The sequence below is a fragment of the Tenrec ecaudatus genome, chromosome 1 (genome assembly GCF_050624435.1).
Source record: "Tenrec ecaudatus isolate mTenEca1 chromosome 1, mTenEca1.hap1, whole genome shotgun sequence".
Classification (NCBI taxonomy): Eukaryota; Metazoa; Chordata; class Mammalia; order Afrosoricida; family Tenrecidae; genus Tenrec; species Tenrec ecaudatus.
In genome coordinates this window covers 46,745,283-46,762,555 of record NC_134530.1, presented here as the reverse complement: position 1 = coordinate 46,762,555, position 17,273 = coordinate 46,745,283, and the positions used below count along the sequence as shown (strand labels likewise).

Genomic DNA, 17,273 nt, shown 5'->3' with positions numbered 1-17,273 from the left:
ATGACTGGGAGGGTGACCAGGGACGTACCTGGCACAGAACAGCCTCTCAGATACTCAGCCTCTTGTCCCCCTGTGACTGCTCCATGGTTTCACTGTAGCCCCTCTGCACCTGGAATTCCCACTCTTTGCAAGCAGGATCTCTTGTGGAGTGGGGAGGAAGAGGAAGTGGCATTCACTAGCAGAAGGGAAATTGGGAAATTATCAAACACACTTAATTTCATTTTTAAATAGATCATTTTATTAGTTATCCAGTAACAGGTAGTGGTATAAGTTCTTTACCTTTGTGAATTAAGAAATAAATCTACCCGACAACCTTATACAGCAGGGACTATTATCATCCTTATTTCATGGAAGGGGAAATTGAGGCACAGGGGGGTTGAAAAGCAAGTCACCGGTGGAGCTGGGTTTCCAACTTGGTAGTTTGGGAGCTTGTAGCAGTGGTGATGCTTGGCCTCTCTGGAAGGTGGAAGTGGACCAGTGGTTCTCAAGCCCTAGTATACCTCAGCAACACGGAGGGCCTGTTGAACTACAGATGGCACGCCCTGTCCCCAGAACGCCTAACCCAGGTTGGGCCTGAGGGTTTGCATTCCTAACCCATTCCCTGGTGATGCTGGTGCTTCTGCTCCAGGAGAATCACTGGCTATCAGGGCCTAGAGGGACTCACTGCCCGGGTCTCAGGCATGGAGAACCAGAGCTGCTCTCACACAGAGTCAGGAAATAAATCACAGAATCATACGCAGATTTCCCAAATGCCTCCCGCTCTGTCACATGCTACCCTGTCTGCAATCTTACAGACACTGTGAGTTAGGCAGAAAATGACTTTTCTTCCCATATATATAGAGGAGATACAGAAAACTAGCTGGGTTAGTATCACTTAGGGAGATGGGTTTAGGAGAGGCGGGGGCAGGAGTCTTAATTTTTGGTTCACCCATTGTGTGGTAAAAACATCATTGCAAGGGTTCAGGATGCCTCTTTAGGAGGCCTGGTGGCTTAGTAGGCTATGCAAGTTCGGCAGTTCGAAACCACCAGCCAGTCCATGGGAGAAAGATGAGGCTGTCTATCCCTGTAGAGTCGCAGTCTTGGAAGCTCACGGGACAAGTTCTACCCTGGCCCACAGTGTCGCTTTATTTTCACAGGCTCTCCTCTAGCCATGCCATTATGGTCGGCTTTACTTTGAGAAGGCAGCTCTCCCTCGGTCGTATTTTGAGCGCCTTCTGACCTGAGGGGCTCATCTTCTGGCTCTCTCTCTGAAAAAGTTCTGCTTGCATTCATTAGGCCTTCAGTGTCTGACAATGTTTCAATGCTATGCATAAGGTTTTCAGCAACTCATTCCTCAGAATTGGACAGCAATTCATTCTTCCTGGTCTATTCTTAGCCTGGAAGTTTCCCTGAAACGTGTGCACTGTTTGAAATATTTGAAAATTTTTGAAATATTTGAAATACCAGTGACACGGCTTCCAGCATCACAGCAACAGTGTGACAGACTGACAGACAAGTGGTGGCTCTGGCACTGTCTCTGACGATATTCTGCGTCTGCTCGTTAGCTTCAGTAACTGACAATGTTTTGATGCTATCCATAGGGTTTTCAGTGGTTAATTCCTCTGACGTAGACAGCCATGTATTTTCAATTGCCTCATATGCATGTGAAAGTTGGACATTGAATAAGGAGGACCGGAGAACTGATGCAGTTGAGTTGTGGTGTCGGCAAAGAACATTGAAAGTACCACAGACTGCCAAAAAACAACAAATCTCTCTGGGAAAAAGTACAGCCAGCATTTTCCTTAGAGACAAGGATGGCAAGACTTTGTCTCACAGACTCCCCCAGGCAGGTTGTCCCTGGAAGGACCTCATGCTCGGTAAAGCAGAGGGGCAGGGAAAAACGAGGAAGGCCCTTGAAGAAATGGATTGACACAGTGGCTGCAGTCATGGGCTCAGACTCAAGAACAAGTCTGAGAACGGTGCGGGACCAGGTACTGCTTCATTCTGTTGTTCATAAGGTCGCTAGGAGTAGGAGCTGAACAACCACAGAGTCACTGTGACTCGGAACTGACTTGACAGCAGTGAGTGTGGGTCTGAGCACCTCTGCCCATCCCTAGGCTACTCCCAGAATTTCCTGTTTTTGACTCTTGGAGCTCCGTAATACCAAAAGAGCATAGGCATCATCAGTCTTTTGTACCCTAGTATGAATTCTTTTCAGGTATATCTACTCCTCACTTATTGGCCTGGGTAGATGCCAAAACCCAGGTTGGGATGCAAAACGAGGTATTGTGCAGATATTGGCACCAGCCTTCTCCTTGGTCACTCACTGACCAGCAGTACCCCTGCCACATCCTGGGAGGCAGGTGGCACTGCAGGGCCCCTGACCCACCATCTTCCTCACCACTGTAGACCCAGTTGCCTGCTGCCTGCCATCGCCGCCACCACCCACACTGGTGGGGACCTCTGCATCCTCTGTTCTCCCCAAGCCTGCAGCCCTGTATGCCCCACTTCCCTCCCTCCACCTTTCTGCCTCTCCCCACGGACCTCTCCTGCCCACCTGCACTTGACCTCATGTCTCCCTACACCCTCCCTGGCTGGACAAGGCATCAAGGACGAAGGGGAGAAGGTATCCTGCAGCCAGCTAGCTGCCCTGTATTGCATGACCCAGTCATTGCCAGGACCTCCAGTGGTGTCACTTGGGGTGGCCCACATGGGATCAAGACAGTCCAAGTAGCTACTGGAGACTATTTTCAAGGTTGTCATAATGTGAACTGTGAGGTGACAAGGCCATTGGTAAGTGAGGAGTGGGCGGATTGTCTTGAGAAAGGCTGATTACAATGCGCCCCTTTTCATACCCCCTTTGGGCCCCCTCTACGTATGTGTCTGTGAGCCTCTTTAGTTTCATTGAGATATAATTCACATCATACACTTCCATAGTTCAGTCACAATTAAAATGCGTTGTATATACATCACCACAATCAGTTCTAGAACATCCACTCCCTCCTGTATTCATTGTTTGCTCCCCATTTTCCTCCAGAATCCTCCTGCGCCCCAATCCCCACGGTATCCCCAATAAACCACTACACCAATTATTGACTCTATGCATCTGCCCATCCTGTTTCATATACTGGAAAACATACAAAAACAAAACAAACGAGCAAAAAACTACCCCTAAAACAAAAACCAGCAAATATATTGAAAAAGAATGCAAAGACCAATGACAATATTCAAATAAACCAGAGGGAAAATCTGTCTAGAAAAAAGCAAGAAATACTTAAAACTAGAACAAATCCAAACTGGGTCAAGATCAAATGACCAGGTACCACATTTCAATCTAACTCCATCTGCCATAATCAAATTTACAATCATTTCGGTCTGTTAGCAAGATTATTCACATCCTTCAACCGTGCTCAGAGGGGGTACACCAGGGGCTTAACCCATGTAGGGGACCTGCAGTTGGATTTTGGGCTCTCACTGTCCTCCGTAGCCTTCTGCAAATTGTTCACAACTTAAGCTCTGATACCCTTCCTCCTTCATATTTAGATTTTGCTGTTTATTATCCTTGGATCACACAGGCTGGTGTGCTTCTTCCATGTGGACTTAGTTGATACTCACTTAGATGAATGCTTGTTTGAATACAAGCCTTTCAAGCCCCAGATGCTGTTATTTTTTAATAGCCAGGCACCATCGCTTTCTTCCCTACACTTTGCTGTAGCGCCCGTAACTTCTGTGGTCTCTTCATGAGGGGAGCATCGAGCGGGGCCTGCCTTAAGAAGTACCTGTAGATGTTCTCTCTTGGATCGGGATAGAGTTAAGTAGGAGCTCCAAATCCATTCACCTGTCCGTGGGTTATGTACATCTCTGTGTTACTGTAGACGCCTCGTTATTTGTGAGCCGCTTGAAGGCAGAGGTCATGTCCGATTGTCTGTAGCCTCGGCATCTAACACCATGCCTGGCCAGAATAAAAATAAAAATCAGTTAAAAAAGAAATCAGTCATAGAACCACCCCTCAGTGTTTCCAAGGCTGTGAATCTTGATGGAAGCAGACTACCATATTTTTCTCCTCCTGTCGAGCAGCTGGTGGGTTCAAACCACTGACCTTAGAGTTAGCAGCCAAGCACTTCACTATTATGCCACCAGGCCTCCTCATAGCTACAATAACCAAAAAGCCCACTGCTTCAAATCCTATTCTGACTCATAGTGACCCTATTAGGGTTTTCAAAACTGTCACTCTTCATAGGAGCAGCCAGCCTCTTACTTCTCCCTTGGAGCAGCTGATGAGTTTGAACTGCTGATCTTGGTGTTAGCAGCCCAATGCCTAGCTCACAGTGCCCCCAGAGCCCTTCTCTAGCTGGAATAGGTACCAATAAATGCTTAAATGAATGTATGATTTCACTTTATTCTTCTCTTTACCCATTCTTCTGTCTGTCCAGTCGGAGATACTTCTGCTGTCCAGTCGGAGATACTTCCCTGACTACCACCGGCTCTCCTTCCTCTCAGCACCCTGGGATCTGTGTTTTGTGTTCCATTCTAACACTCACCATATTGCATTCAGCCCCTGAATCATGGAACCCCCATGAAGAGGGGAATGAAACGTTGCTCAGTCCTGTGCGCCCGCTCCCTGCCAGTGATCTATTGTTATCCATCAGGTTTGCATTGGCTGATTTCAGAGGTAGATTGTAGTCTATCGGAGCCTGGAAACTCTGCTGAAGGTCATTCAGCAGCACAGTGCACAGGCCGCCACTGATAGATGGAGTACATCAAGTACATTGCTGGGAGTCGAACCCAGACCTAAGTGTCTATTTCCTGGGCTTTTTTCCCCTTAGATGATGATGTCCTTGAGTGCCAAGATCGTGTCCTTTTTACCTGAGGTGTGGCCACAGAGTGGGCCCTCGGTAACTGCTGAGTGCATGAATAGCTGTGTGAACTGGGGCTGCTAACAGCTGTCGGAACGAGAGCCGTATCTTACTGGGAAAATGTTTCCTGATCATGTTTGGCAAGGGTGATTAAGATAACTTACCTGCCTGAACCAGTTAGGACCACGTTTAACTACACTTGGCAGAATACAGAGTACATCAGTGGCTCAAGTATTTCCCTTACATGTAACACACGTCCAGGGCAGACAGGGTGACTGACTCCCCAGTGTCCAGAACTGTACTGTTCCTTTGCTCTACCGTCCACAATGTGAGGGCTCTTCAGGGTCCAAGGTGGCCCACCTCAGCTCCAGACATCACAAATGCATTCTAATCAGGAGAAAAGGGTGAGAACCGTAGGCAACCTTCCCTTCCTTTTAAGGATACTCTCTGGAAGTTAGCAAGTGAAAATTCCATGACATTCCATTGGCCAGAACCTAGTCACATGACCCTATTTCGGTACGTGGCATGCTGGGAAATGCAGTCTTAATTCTGAATGGCCAAGTACCCATCTGCAAAGTCAGGCTTCTTGTTCATGGAAGATGAAAGAGTGGATAGCTATCAGGAGCCAACCAGTGGGCTCTGCCACACTGCTCTTCTGACTGCAGGGAGCAGCAGCCCTCTCAAACTTGTGTGAGCACTGCAGGAAGTTTGTTGGCAAGGCTGGGCTATTTCACGAGGCCCAGGAACGTCAGGGCGTGTAGCAGGGCTCCTCAGATACCAGGATGTGGAAGCTGCCAGCAACCAGGAAGCTCTTTTCTGCCTTTCTGGGGTCCTGGGGTCCCATTTGTTTTCCGATCCACTGTGTTTGTTTCTCTCTTCACGTGGCAAGAAAGACATCCCAGGCCACGTTTAGTACTTCCAGTCAGTTAACTAGCCCCCCAGAACCTCCATCCCAAATTTCCTGGAGAGAGCGCTACTGATTGATCAGTTAGTAGTCAGTCTGGTTCAGTCAAGTCTGGCCAGAACAAATAGAGCTGGTGCCGTTCTCAAGGTGAGGAGAGCAGTTTTCAGAGACTGGGTTCATGGATGAGGGGACCCCTCATAAAGGTATCCAGAGCACGGACATATACATTCAGGTCTGTGCCCTGACTTCGCAAACTATCATTCATTCACAACCTTCTGTATGCCAGAGGGTGAATCTACCCTCTTGGAAGTTGTTTCTAACCTGGGCTATCTTTTGGAACATCTTTCAATGAGTCGGTGTTTCGTTTTCGACACTCAAGGTCGGGCTCAAGGTCTGATCAGTGGGATGCGGTGAGTGTGTGTCCCGGCCTGGGCCTCTGGAGATCTCTGGGAGCTAGAGAGAGGACCGGTTCTCCTTTCTTGTGTGTGCCTCTCCAGTAAGGACATCCCGGCTCTTCACCCAGCCACTGCCGCCTCGTTGGGTCTCACTCACAGCCACCCCATAGAGCTGGAGATGTACATCTGTACAGGAGCAGACCGCCTCCTCCACCTCCTCCTGGGGAGCAGCTCGTGGGACAGCCCCGGAAAGCCCAGCTCCACAGCAACCCCACAGCGAGGCTCCAGGCCAGGCCTTTCCTTCCTGCGGCCTCAGTTTCTCAGCTGTAGGCTCATGGGTTTCATTCAGCTCTGACATTCAATCATTTCTTTATATCAAAGAGCAATCATACATTCAGAAAACATCCCAGCCCGGTGTAGCTCAAGTCCATAAGTCCTATATTAGCCCATATGTCCAACACCAGTCTGTAAGTTCCTCTTCAGACTCACGCAACACATGCAATGACGCTGAGTGCAGGAGGATCACAGACCAGTGAGTGGTGAGTCTTGTGGATCCAGTAGACATTCAATCATTTCTAAGTTAGCTGCATTTCATTCTCAATCCATGAGGTTGGCAGCTTCCACCCCCCACCCCCCATTGAAGGAGGGAGTGTGTCTGTGCACTGGCCTGTCTGTGCCCGCCCCCCGGACACGTGCGTCCTGCTTCTTGTCCTGCCATCCTACTTTCCCCAGAGTCTGGCCCCTGTACCTCGGCCCCTGCAGTCTCCCCAGTGGTGGTGGGTGCATACTCTCTACCCTCTTTTGTGCCTTGGACACCCAAACCCCTCACCGCCTGTCACAGGGTTAGCTCTTCCTCCTCAGCCTCCCAAGGCTGTTCTTTGAGCCTGGGACTGAAAGACTGAGCACATGTGTCCCCAGCTGTCTCTCTTGCTAATCTCTGTACAGATATCTTAGATTATTAACCTTGGTGAGTCCCTGGTGCGTAGAGCTCCTGAGGCTCAAGAGACCTTAACACAGCGGTTCTCAACCTGTGGGTTGCAACCCCTTTGAGGGTCAAACAACCCTTTCACAGGGGTTGCCTGATTCATAACTAGCAAAATTACAGTGATGAAGTAGCAACAAAAATATATTTTTTAAACCAAAATAATGTTATGGTTGAGGGGTCACCACAACATGAGGAACTGTATGAAAGGGTCGCGGCCTGAGGAAGGTTGAGAACCGCTGCCCTAGCAGATGCATCTGGACCCACACACTAGTCAGTGGCCAGCTGGGCATCCTCCTCGGGTCCGTACCAGGGGCCCCGGGATCTCTGTTTGCTTGGCCTGTCGTGGAGTTGGGGTCTTTGTGGCGACATGCTGACTCTGAGCTCTCCATGGAGCCTGGATGGGAAGAGTAGAAATGGGGTGTGGTGTTTATGTGGCGGGGGTTCAGGGGGCCTCTGGATAGGTGTTCCAGTGGCCAGCAGAAAACGCTGTGTGTGTCTGGAGGAAGGAGCATCCCCTATCCAGCTCAGTGGCCCTGACCGTCCACATTTGCTTCCAGAGCCTGGAAGGAGACCAAGCCATCCTGCAGAGAATCAAGAAGTCAGTTCGGGCCATTCACAGCTCCGGCCTTGGTAAGTGCGACAGCCCTGCCCACCGGGCCCAGCTTGGAGCTTCCCCTGAGCTCCCGCCCTCCCTCCACAGGCCACGTGGAGAACGAAGAACAGTACCGAGAGGCTGTGGAATCCCTGGGCAACAGCCACCTGTCCCAAAACAGCCACGAGCTATCCACAGGCTTCCTGAACTTGGCTGTGTTCACTCGGGAAGTGACTGCACTTTTCAAGAACCTGGTGAGGCCCCCTCACCTCCCTCAACCCGCCTGTAGCCCAGGCCCAGGGTCAATCAAGTGGTCTTGAGGCCCTGGCTAAGGAAGGCCTAGGTTCCTGGCTTCTGCCGTCTTCCATGACCTCTGACCCATGACCTGAGCTCCCTCCACCAGCTCTGACCCACCCTTTGCATTATCCCCCTCCCTCTGCTTCTTGAACCATTCTTCTGTCTCTCCTGCCCCCGCTTCTGCTGCTGTAGTGCTGGGGTCCACCGAGGGCAGCAGAGGACTCGAGTGGGCGAGGGCCCCTGGAGGGGGTCCGGGGAAGGATGGGACAGGCTGGGCTCCGGGTGTCACCTTTGAGCCTTGACTGCTGCCACCACCTTTCCTCATCACTCTCCGCCTTTCCAGTTGCCTCCACTTTGTTCTCTGCAAGCCTCTCGGCTCCTGCACACGCCCCCACAGGCTTTCGTGCCTTGAGAGAGAAGTTGGGGTGTCCTGAACTGGGGAGCTGAGGGAGCGCCTACCCAGGATAGTCCTGGCAGTCGCCTGTCTTCCCTGCTGTCCTCCCCTTGTTGCGTGTGTGTGTGTGTGTGTGTGTGTGTGTGTCTCTCTCTCTGTCTGGCCTCCTTGCTCCCACCCACCCCCGGCCTCATGATGCTTCACTCTGAACCCCTGGGGGCTGAACAGACCGTAACCCAAGGTTGTGGGGCTATCGTCTCTTTCCAGGTTCAGAACCTGAACAACATTGTCTCTTTCCCCCTGGACAGCTTGTTGAAGGGACAACTGAGGGATGGGCGACAGGTGAGCTTCTGAGTGGGGCAGGGGGCACAGACACAGTGAGATGGCGGGGAAGGGCTGAGCAGTGGACCCCAGGGCTGGCAGAGTTGTCCATGGGCTGTCGCTATTGCTGACCCTGAGAGGATTAGGACTAGACTGGGCTCTGGGTCAGCCTCTGGCAGCTGACCTTCTGTCTCCCGGGCCCTCATGTGAAATGCCTCATGCTTACAGTGACCCTGGGAGACAGGCTCTATAGGGAGTCACCCCACTTTGCAGCTGAGGAAACTGAGGCTCAGGGAGGGGAGGAAGCTGTTAGTACGTGGAGGAGCCAATGTGGGAATGGAGGACTCCTGACCCCTATGCCTGGGCTGCGCTTCCCTGTGTCTAGCAGCCCCTGGCTGCAGGCAGAGTGGAGCTCAAAGAAGGTGAGAGAATAATCTCCCTGGGAAGTCTGCCCTAGAAGGCTCAGGGGAGCAGCTGTCCTCCCCGCAGAGGGCTCCTCCCTGCCCTCCACTGGGCAGCAGCCTGGGAACCACCCAAACCAGACAGGCAGCTTTTGCACGTAGCTGACTGGGGCACCTGGGAGGCCAAGGGTGTGCGCAGCCCAGCTGGGTGGGGCCCGGGCAAGCTGGGCTGGGGGCAGCTGGGTCTCGCTGGTTGGCACAGTAGCCTTGAGCAGGCTTCTCAACCTGGATCTTCCCGCTGAGAGGAGAAAAGGGTGGGAGCAGGTTAGGGCAGCAGTCCCATCTTCCTCCTTCCATCTTCCGCATGGCTCATCTCCATCTTCTGAGGAACCAGCAGCTGCCCACCCCCCAGGCCAGAGCCCACCAAACCTGACTGGTTCTTGGCAACTGTGAGGAGGAGGAGGAGTTTTGGTGGGAGAAGACACTGGGCCCTGCGAATTGGGGCCGGTTGGGATGGTTTAGGGTCAGGTTCAGGGACGGATTTGGGATCAGGGCCAAAGGAGCAGGGCTGGGTAGAGTAAGGCTCAGAGCAGCAACCGGCAGGTGAGGCGCCCCTACAGCTAGCAAGCCATACTGCTTACTCCGGAGCCCGTGTGCTCTGCTGAGCCAGTTGTTCTTTTTCACCTCAGGATTCAAAAAAGCAGCTGGAGAAGGCGTGGAAGGACTACGAAGCCAAAGTGTAAGTGGCCGCAGCCAGGGTGGGCTGTCCGGGAGCGCCCTGCTTACGCCGTGCTACATGCACCCAGAGTGCACAGCTTCCCGCTCCCTACGGGTGTTGACAGGGCACGTTATGTTCCGGCCCGGCTGGCATCCGGAGGCCCCCAAAGGGGAGAGGGGCTCAAGGCTGAGCAGGTCCATCGGCTCAGGGATGCCAGCCGTGGGTATAGACGGAAAGAAGCTACCATCTACTGAACGCATTTATGTGCTGATCCCTGTCCTCAGTTCACCCCTCCCTGGGAGGGAGATAATTAGTCTTCCAATTGTCAGAGGAGAAGTCAGATGATCAGGGAGGTTAAGTCATTTGCCCAAGGCAGAGGCAGACCTGGGGTTCTTGCCCCTCTTTCACACTAAGAAGTATCTGTGAGCCATAGCTGTAGCCACTGTGGCCGTCTGTCTTGCTGAGGGCCTTCCTCTTTTTCACTGCCCCTCTACCAGGCAGGATGCCCTTCTCCAGGGACTGGCCCCTCCCGATGACATGTTCACAGCAAGACAGATGTGTGTGTTCTTCTGGCAGGCCGTACGCTTTGCCAGCACCGTCATTCAAAGGCATCACAAACAGCACCAATTGCGAGGGTGCCGCAGGACCTGGCAGTGTTTCCTTTCCTTGTGCCTAGGGCTGCTATGAGTTGGCACTGACCCAGTGGCACTCCCCCCCATCCCCCACCATCCCCAGGCAGTATCTGTAAACATTGAGTGGGACACAGAACGGCCCAGGGGTGGTCGTGCCGAGGCCGCCTGTGTGCTCCACACGTGGGATCTCTAGATCACTCACCAGCTATATTTTGTCTGTCTGACAAAAAGTACATCGTGACCATCTTTCTACTTCATTCTTAGTCTTTTACAACATGATTTTAATCCTCCCTATCATTAGGGAAAGGAGTTCTGGTAGTGCAGCTTAGGCATTGGGCTGATAACCCTAAAGCCAAGAGTTCAAACCGACCAGCCGCTTCAAAGGAGAAAGATGAGGCTGTTTGCTCCTCTCAGGATGTACAGTTGCAGACGCCCAGATACAGAGCAGTTCACCTCTGTCCTCTAAGATCTCATAAGTAAGCCGAGAACTAAACTGGAGCAGTCACTTGGCATGGAGCACAGTGTACACAGGGCCACTCAACAGCAGCAAACGACAGCCATAACCACTGGGGAATAAAGCTTGCGCCCACTCCTAGTATTTTCTGTTGGGTCAAGTTCAAGAAGTAGACCCTGGGCTTTTCATTCTTGCCCCAGATCGCAGACCATAGGTTCCCCTGGCAGTTAGAAACTTTGGATAGCCATCATTCAGGAGACAGCACAGCGATCTGCTTTCACAGCCTCCCTCCCATGACTGGTCCAGCAGCACCCTGGGGCGGGGCCGCCTACTTTGGGAAACTGTTTTAAATCTATGGGACTTCCCTATGTCTGAAGCAAGGCATGTCCCCTCCTCCCAATAGAATCTTCACATGTCAGCCCTGTGGTGGGGGCTGTGGGGGTGTCTCTGCCAGTGCTTCATCACTGCCTGGGGTGGGCTGGGGCTGTCTGTTCTCCTGGGAGAGCCAGGGAGTTGTGCTGAGACACGGCCTCCCTTTCCCCTCACGGCCTCATCCTTCTGGGTTACTTGACTAGGCCCTTAGCTTTGCAGGGCATCGTCTGACATCTGGCCAGAACAAGCCCCACCCCACCCACCTTCCCCACACAGCGTTGCTTGGGCCAGGTGTATACACTGAACTTGCCTGGCAGACTCGTTTCAAGAAGATTCCATTTTATTGTTGGGTCACAGGCTGGCTCAGTTTACTCCATGAGTTGGTGACAGGGCCGGACCTGGAGCCCCGAGTCTCTGTGTCCAATGCGCTGCCTGCAGGCACAGTGATCTCCTGGGTCCTACTGTGCACTTGCACACGGTGGGCCCTGCGTGCCAGCACAAGGGTCAATCTGTGGGGAGGACTGGCCTCCCACAGATGATGTGGCTTGACCCCGCAGATTGAGTCCCTCTCACGCGTCTTCTGCCTTGAAATTCAAGCTCAGGTGTTGCAGGGCTGGACTTCTTCCCAGTGCTCCAGAGGCTGCTGGGGACCGTTGGCTTGCCTTGGCATTCTGGGGGGCTATGGAAGTCTCTGCCTTGGCCCGAGTGGCTCTCTGCCCACTGCGTGTCTGTATCTCTGTGTTCAAGTTTTCCTCTTCCCAGCACACCAGGTACTAGGTTCAGGCCCACCCTCCTGACACAGGACATCACTTTAACCTGAGTACATCTGCGAAGAAATACCCAGTTTCCAGGAAGGCAAAGGCACAGGTCCAGAAAGTTGGGACTTGAACACCTCTTAAGGGGACACCATTCAACTCACACCCCACTGCTGTTCATGGGCGCTCCAGAGCCAGCCAGATCCCAGCATGCATGCATCGCTGTGTAATGCCATCTCGTTCTCACCAAACCAGTCTGGGCAGCAGCCGATAAGGCCCAGGGCCCTGATGGCATCTGTCAGATACCTTCAGGAGCCCCACCCCTGGCTGCCCATTTAGGAGAAGGGTTCTCTTTTGACCCTGGGACTGCCCCTGAGGCGCTGTGGAGGGGCTGAGTGTGTATAGGCTCGTCTAGATGTTTCCTCATCTGTTGAACGGGGCCAACCATACTTTGTAGGGTTGATGTGGGAATGAAATGAGGGCAATGCATCCAAGTGCCCAGCACTTCACTTCAACGGGTATTGATTGAGCCAGAATTGAGGCTAGCCTAGGCTAGCACAGGGAGACCAGAGAGGCAGGAGGCCAGGCTTCTGTTGCGAGTGTTTCCCAGGCAAGTTCATGGTCCTGGGCAAGCCACTGCCCCAATTTAGTTCTCGGCTTTATCATCCATCCCTATCTGTGGTGCCTCAGAGAAGACACGGGTTAACTGTCACCAGTGAGAGGGAGGCAACAAGACTGGATCACTGACCACGGCTGCTCCAGGCTCTAACTCTAGTCAGCCCCGAGTTCAGATCCTGGCGCCATCACTTAAGAGCTGTGTGTGACTTAGACAAGTCCCTTTGTTACCGCCGAGCCTTGGGCTGCACGCTGCAAAATGGGCGCATGCTTCTTGCCACCCCTTGCGGGAAGGCCTGCCAGACCCCCTGGCATAAAACTAGTGCTCAAAACTCCTAACTAGTAATAACAGCTAGCATTCAGTCAAAGCTTCTCGTGCTCCTGGCACTGTGACAAGCCTTTTATACCCGCTGGCAGATGTATCCTCCTGGACAGGGACCGGGACGGTCATGATCCCCAGAGTCGCAGGAGCAGAAGCAGGTGGACTCCACAGGTCTGTCAGGCAAGAAATGAGGCCCGAGGAGGAGTGGTCACTCGAAGTGGTACTGCCCCAGTGAGAGTATTGGCACCGAGGCCAAGGACAGCAGGGGGTTGGTTTGGGTGGAAGGCAGGCGGGAAGGTTGGCATCACAGGTGGGGTGGCACCTAAACTAGGTTCAAGGCACTGTGGTTGGTGGCTAGTGCAGGATTCCTTGGCCTCCTGTAGCCACTAGGAGTGCTTGTTCCGACCCCTGGAGAGTAATTCAATTATTGCCATACAAGGAGACTTCAAAACATCCAGGGGAAAATGGAGTGAAGAGATAGGGGGATTTTCCCAGCAGCTTGTCAAAGCCCCCTCCCGGTGCCCTTCCCCGGCCATGATGGCCTCTTACTAACTGGCATTTCAGCCCTTCTAACCCACTGTTCGTTCCTCCTGCTGCAACACACTCAAAGGAAATGAGCATACGCCTCACATCCGAAATGTTTGCACCGTTGCGTCTGAGGGTCGTCGGCTCCCCTTGCTGCTGCGCATTCATCTTCAGATGCCCCTGAGAGAGGCCAGGGATGCAGTTAGCTTTCTACAACGCACAGGGCAACCCCCAGGGTCAGCAGGGCCAGCCTGGAGACCCTGCTTCACAGCGACGGGCTGCCAGAGACAGGCTCTGCATATGTTCATCGGTCCCAAGGACTAGCCTCAACAAGGCCCAGAGCCTGTTGCCCCAAAGGACCTCCGTACCATCGCGTCTTCAGTGGACAGAAAACTGAGGCTGAAAGACCACAAACAGTAAAAGCTGCTGTCTTCTGTGTGCTAAGTCCTTCATCTCATCTCATCTGGGTGCACACAGGACCCTCCCGTTGTCCAAATTCAAAACCACGGCCTGGTGAAAGCTTGCAGCTAGTGAGCAGCAGACCCCATAGTAAGCCCTGGGCTGCCTCCCCTGTGCTGGACAGGCACCCGCTGGGCGGCAGTGCTATTAAGACATCACCATAGAGCTTCGTGCCCACATGTACCCAGCCCAAATGTGGGAATACTCTCCTGGCAGTGGGCAGTCGGATGGGCGTGGAGTTTCGAGGCCACCGTGTGCACACAGCGCCCCCCTCTTCAGAGCGGGAGAACAGAGGCCCTGAGATCCACAGGGGAGGCTCTGCCACCAAACAGGGCTTTACTCGAGAAGGACAGAGACCTTCTGAAGCCGCCCGTGGAAAGCTCCGTGGACGCAGAGGCACGCACGGAGGTGCTCTCAGGTCTCCTTACCCACTATCTGACTCCCTCCTGCAAAATCAGACTGTCCCCCCACTCCCACCCTGCCCTATCTGAGCTCCTCACATTCCTGCATTAAAAGCCCCAAATCCTAGTGCTCTTGGGCTAAAGATCAAGCACCTCAATAGTGAGCAGTCTGAATTAGGCTCCTCACCGGAGCCCCTGTGGTGCGCTGTGGAGTCCGCGCCCAGTAGACCTGCCCCATGTGCTTCTTAGGGTGCTCTTTAGGGAAGCAGACCGCCTCTGGTGGGTTTGAGCTGTCGACTTTGGGCTTAGCACTACCAGGCTCTTACTGGAGCCCCAGGGGCTCACATGATTCATCACTGGGTGACTAATGGAAAGGATGGCCGGTCCAACTTCGTAGTGGTACCCTGGAAGAAAAGCCTGGGGGCTGCTTCCCAAAGCTGACAGCCTTTGGAAACCCCCTGGAACAGTTCTGCTCTGCGCGCGTGGGCTCACCGTGAGGCAGATCACCACTACCCAGGCCCCACATGCTCTGGCACCTCATTGGGAACCACTCCCTCCCATCTCTGCACTCCAGGCTGCCACACCGCCTGATCCTGCAGCCAGCCTTCTCAGACACCCGTACCCGGTTCAGGGCAAGGCCGGATCACGCCCCTACTCTGGGCTCCCATAGCTCTGGCTCTGTTGTGATTGGATTTGCATCTCCCCCCACAAGGGTGCCTGTTTCCTGTCTCTGCCTCGGTCACCACTATGCCCGGCTGGCACATCGGAGGGCTTTGTGGTCCGCCAGTACCCCCGCCCTCTAAGGCGTCTGTGGCTGATCAGAGATGTAGGGACGGTGTGACCTGAGGGGCCTTCTTTCCTTGGGTCCTAGGGTCAGACTGGAAAAGGAGAGGGATCGGGCCAGGGCAGCAGGTGGGAGCTTCGGGGAGGTGGCCCAGGACACGCAGAGAGAACGGCACACCTTCCAGCTGCACATGTGTGAGGTGAGGGCGCTCCAGGCGTGAGGGGCGGGCTCTGCAGGCTGGGATGGGCTCTGCAGCCCCCATCATACAGCTTGTCTCACCCCTCCTAGTACCTGCTCAAAGCGGGCGAGAGCCAGGTGAAGCAAGGGCCTGACTTTCTGCAGAGCCTCATCAAGTTCTTCCATGCCCAGCACAAGTAGGTGTCTCCCTGAGGACCCAGGGTGCTGGGGCTCACCACTCCCCATCCCTGGCCCCATAGCCCTTTGGGTAACCCCCAACAAAGCCGGCTCCACAGGCTGCCAGGGCCAGAGGATGCTACTCCACTCAGCTGAGTGCTCACCAGTTTCAGGCCTGGTGCTATACCCCAGCTCACAGTGGGATTGGAACCAGCCTGATCCAGCGTGCCTACTCTAGACAGCCGTACAGCAGCTCCCTCCCATGCTCAGACTTCCCCGCTTATTCTCCTTTCTCTCTGGTCCCTTGTGTGGCCCCCTGACACCATTCAGCTTTTTCCAAGATGGCTGGAAGGCTGCTCAGAGCTTGGCTCCCTTCATCGAGAAGCTGGCGGCCTCAGTACACACGGTAGGTCCCTGGGCTTCTAGAAAGCCCCTGGAGTGAAGGAGCTGGCCCCTGCACAGATCTCGAGGCCATGGCCCTCTTACTGCAGGTCTGTGCTCTGTACCGGGACCCCAGTGGGCTGATGGTGGCATCCTGCCCTCTACCCACAGCTGCGCCAAGCCCAAGAGGAGGAGCTGCAGAAGCTGGCCCAACTCCGCGACTCCCTCCGGGGGTCACTACAGCTCGAGAGCAAAGAGGTCTGCCTCCCCTGAGTCATCCCAAAGCAAATGTCCGTCCCCAGGGCCCAGCAGTGGGAGGAGAGTCCTTGGGTCCCCCTTGCCAGGCCTCCGTGAGGGAGAAACCTGCAGGATGGGGCTCTTCCCAGCCAGATGCCTGAGGGAGGGCTCTCTGCCTGTCCGAGGAGCAGGAGAATCTGGGCCACAAGAACTCGGGAGGCAGCTACAACATCCAGCAGCACCAGGGCAACAAGCAGTTTGGGACGGAGAAGGTGGGCTTTCTGTACAAGAAGAGTGATGGGTAAGTGACTCAGAGAGCTTCAGTGACTGACCCAAGGTCGCACAGCTGGTCATTGGCAGGGCTGGGGGAGTACCCAAAGGGACTGCCCTCAACACCTGTGCAGACTCTCAGGGTTCCAGGTTCAACAGGCAAAGTGGAATCATCCAAATCCTAGATTGTCCTGCACATCCGAGCAGGTGAACGTCGGCTCAAGATAGCTGGTTGTTCTTTAGGAAGAAGCAGAGCCGCAGCCAGTACTCAGGGAACAGTCCCTACGTCCACAGCCACCTGCACCCCCCACCCATCTGCCCCCAATGCGATACACTGGATGTGCCCGGAAATGAAAGTGCTGGCTGTGCCTTGCTCTGTGGTGGTTTAAAGTCACCAGTCGTCTAGAGAACACACAGGCCCTTATGGGATAGTGTCACATGTTGACTTACTAACCAGCTCTTACTCCAAGGTTACGTCTGCAAAACCTCCATAGGCCCACAGACTCTGAAAGGGTCAAGTGACACCACCCCCTTGAAGATAGGAATCCCCAGCTTGCACAGTTCTTTTCCTCTGACTGAACTGACACACCTAATCCATGCAGCAATGCCAACAACACTGCTCCATGTGCGAGGACGCCCGCTGCAGCAGCTGGACTCTGTCCTGTGGGGTCGCTGAGTCACAAAGGACTCGGTGGCAGTGGGTTTGCTTTGGGGGTTTTGATTATGCCACTCCACGCTGAAGTATTTAAAGGCAAGCATTCTGGCATGTGTCCTACAAGGCCTCTTCCCCTCTGAAAATGCGTGTTTATTGGATGTCTTATAGATGAAAGCCATGCTATGTATGCTTCCTCCCCCCTGAACATTATTTTT

General features: G+C 53.7%; 1 protein-coding gene across 3 annotated transcripts in view; it reads left to right on the top strand.

Moving 5' to 3' along the window:
• ASAP3 (ArfGAP with SH3 domain, ankyrin repeat and PH domain 3) overlaps window positions 1-17,273 on the top strand; it is a 44,897-nt gene that overhangs the window by 18,987 nt on the left and 8,637 nt on the right. Inside the window, exons 2-10 of one of the 3 annotated variants that reach the window (XM_075552221.1) lie at window positions 7,677-7,749; window positions 7,820-7,965; window positions 8,670-8,744; window positions 9,814-9,863; window positions 15,249-15,360; window positions 15,450-15,535; window positions 15,846-15,921; window positions 16,068-16,154; window positions 16,322-16,434. In XM_075552221.1, coding sequence (XP_075408336.1) covers window positions 7,677-7,749; window positions 7,820-7,965; window positions 8,670-8,744; window positions 9,814-9,863; window positions 15,249-15,360; window positions 15,450-15,535; window positions 15,846-15,921; window positions 16,068-16,154; window positions 16,322-16,434 — 818 coding nt within the window. The remainder of the gene's footprint in view (window positions 1-7,676; window positions 7,750-7,819; window positions 7,966-8,669; window positions 8,745-9,813; window positions 9,864-15,248; window positions 15,361-15,449; window positions 15,536-15,845; window positions 15,922-16,067; window positions 16,155-16,321; window positions 16,435-17,273) is intronic. The other 2 variants (XM_075552227.1, XM_075552237.1) reach the window with 2 other exon arrangements.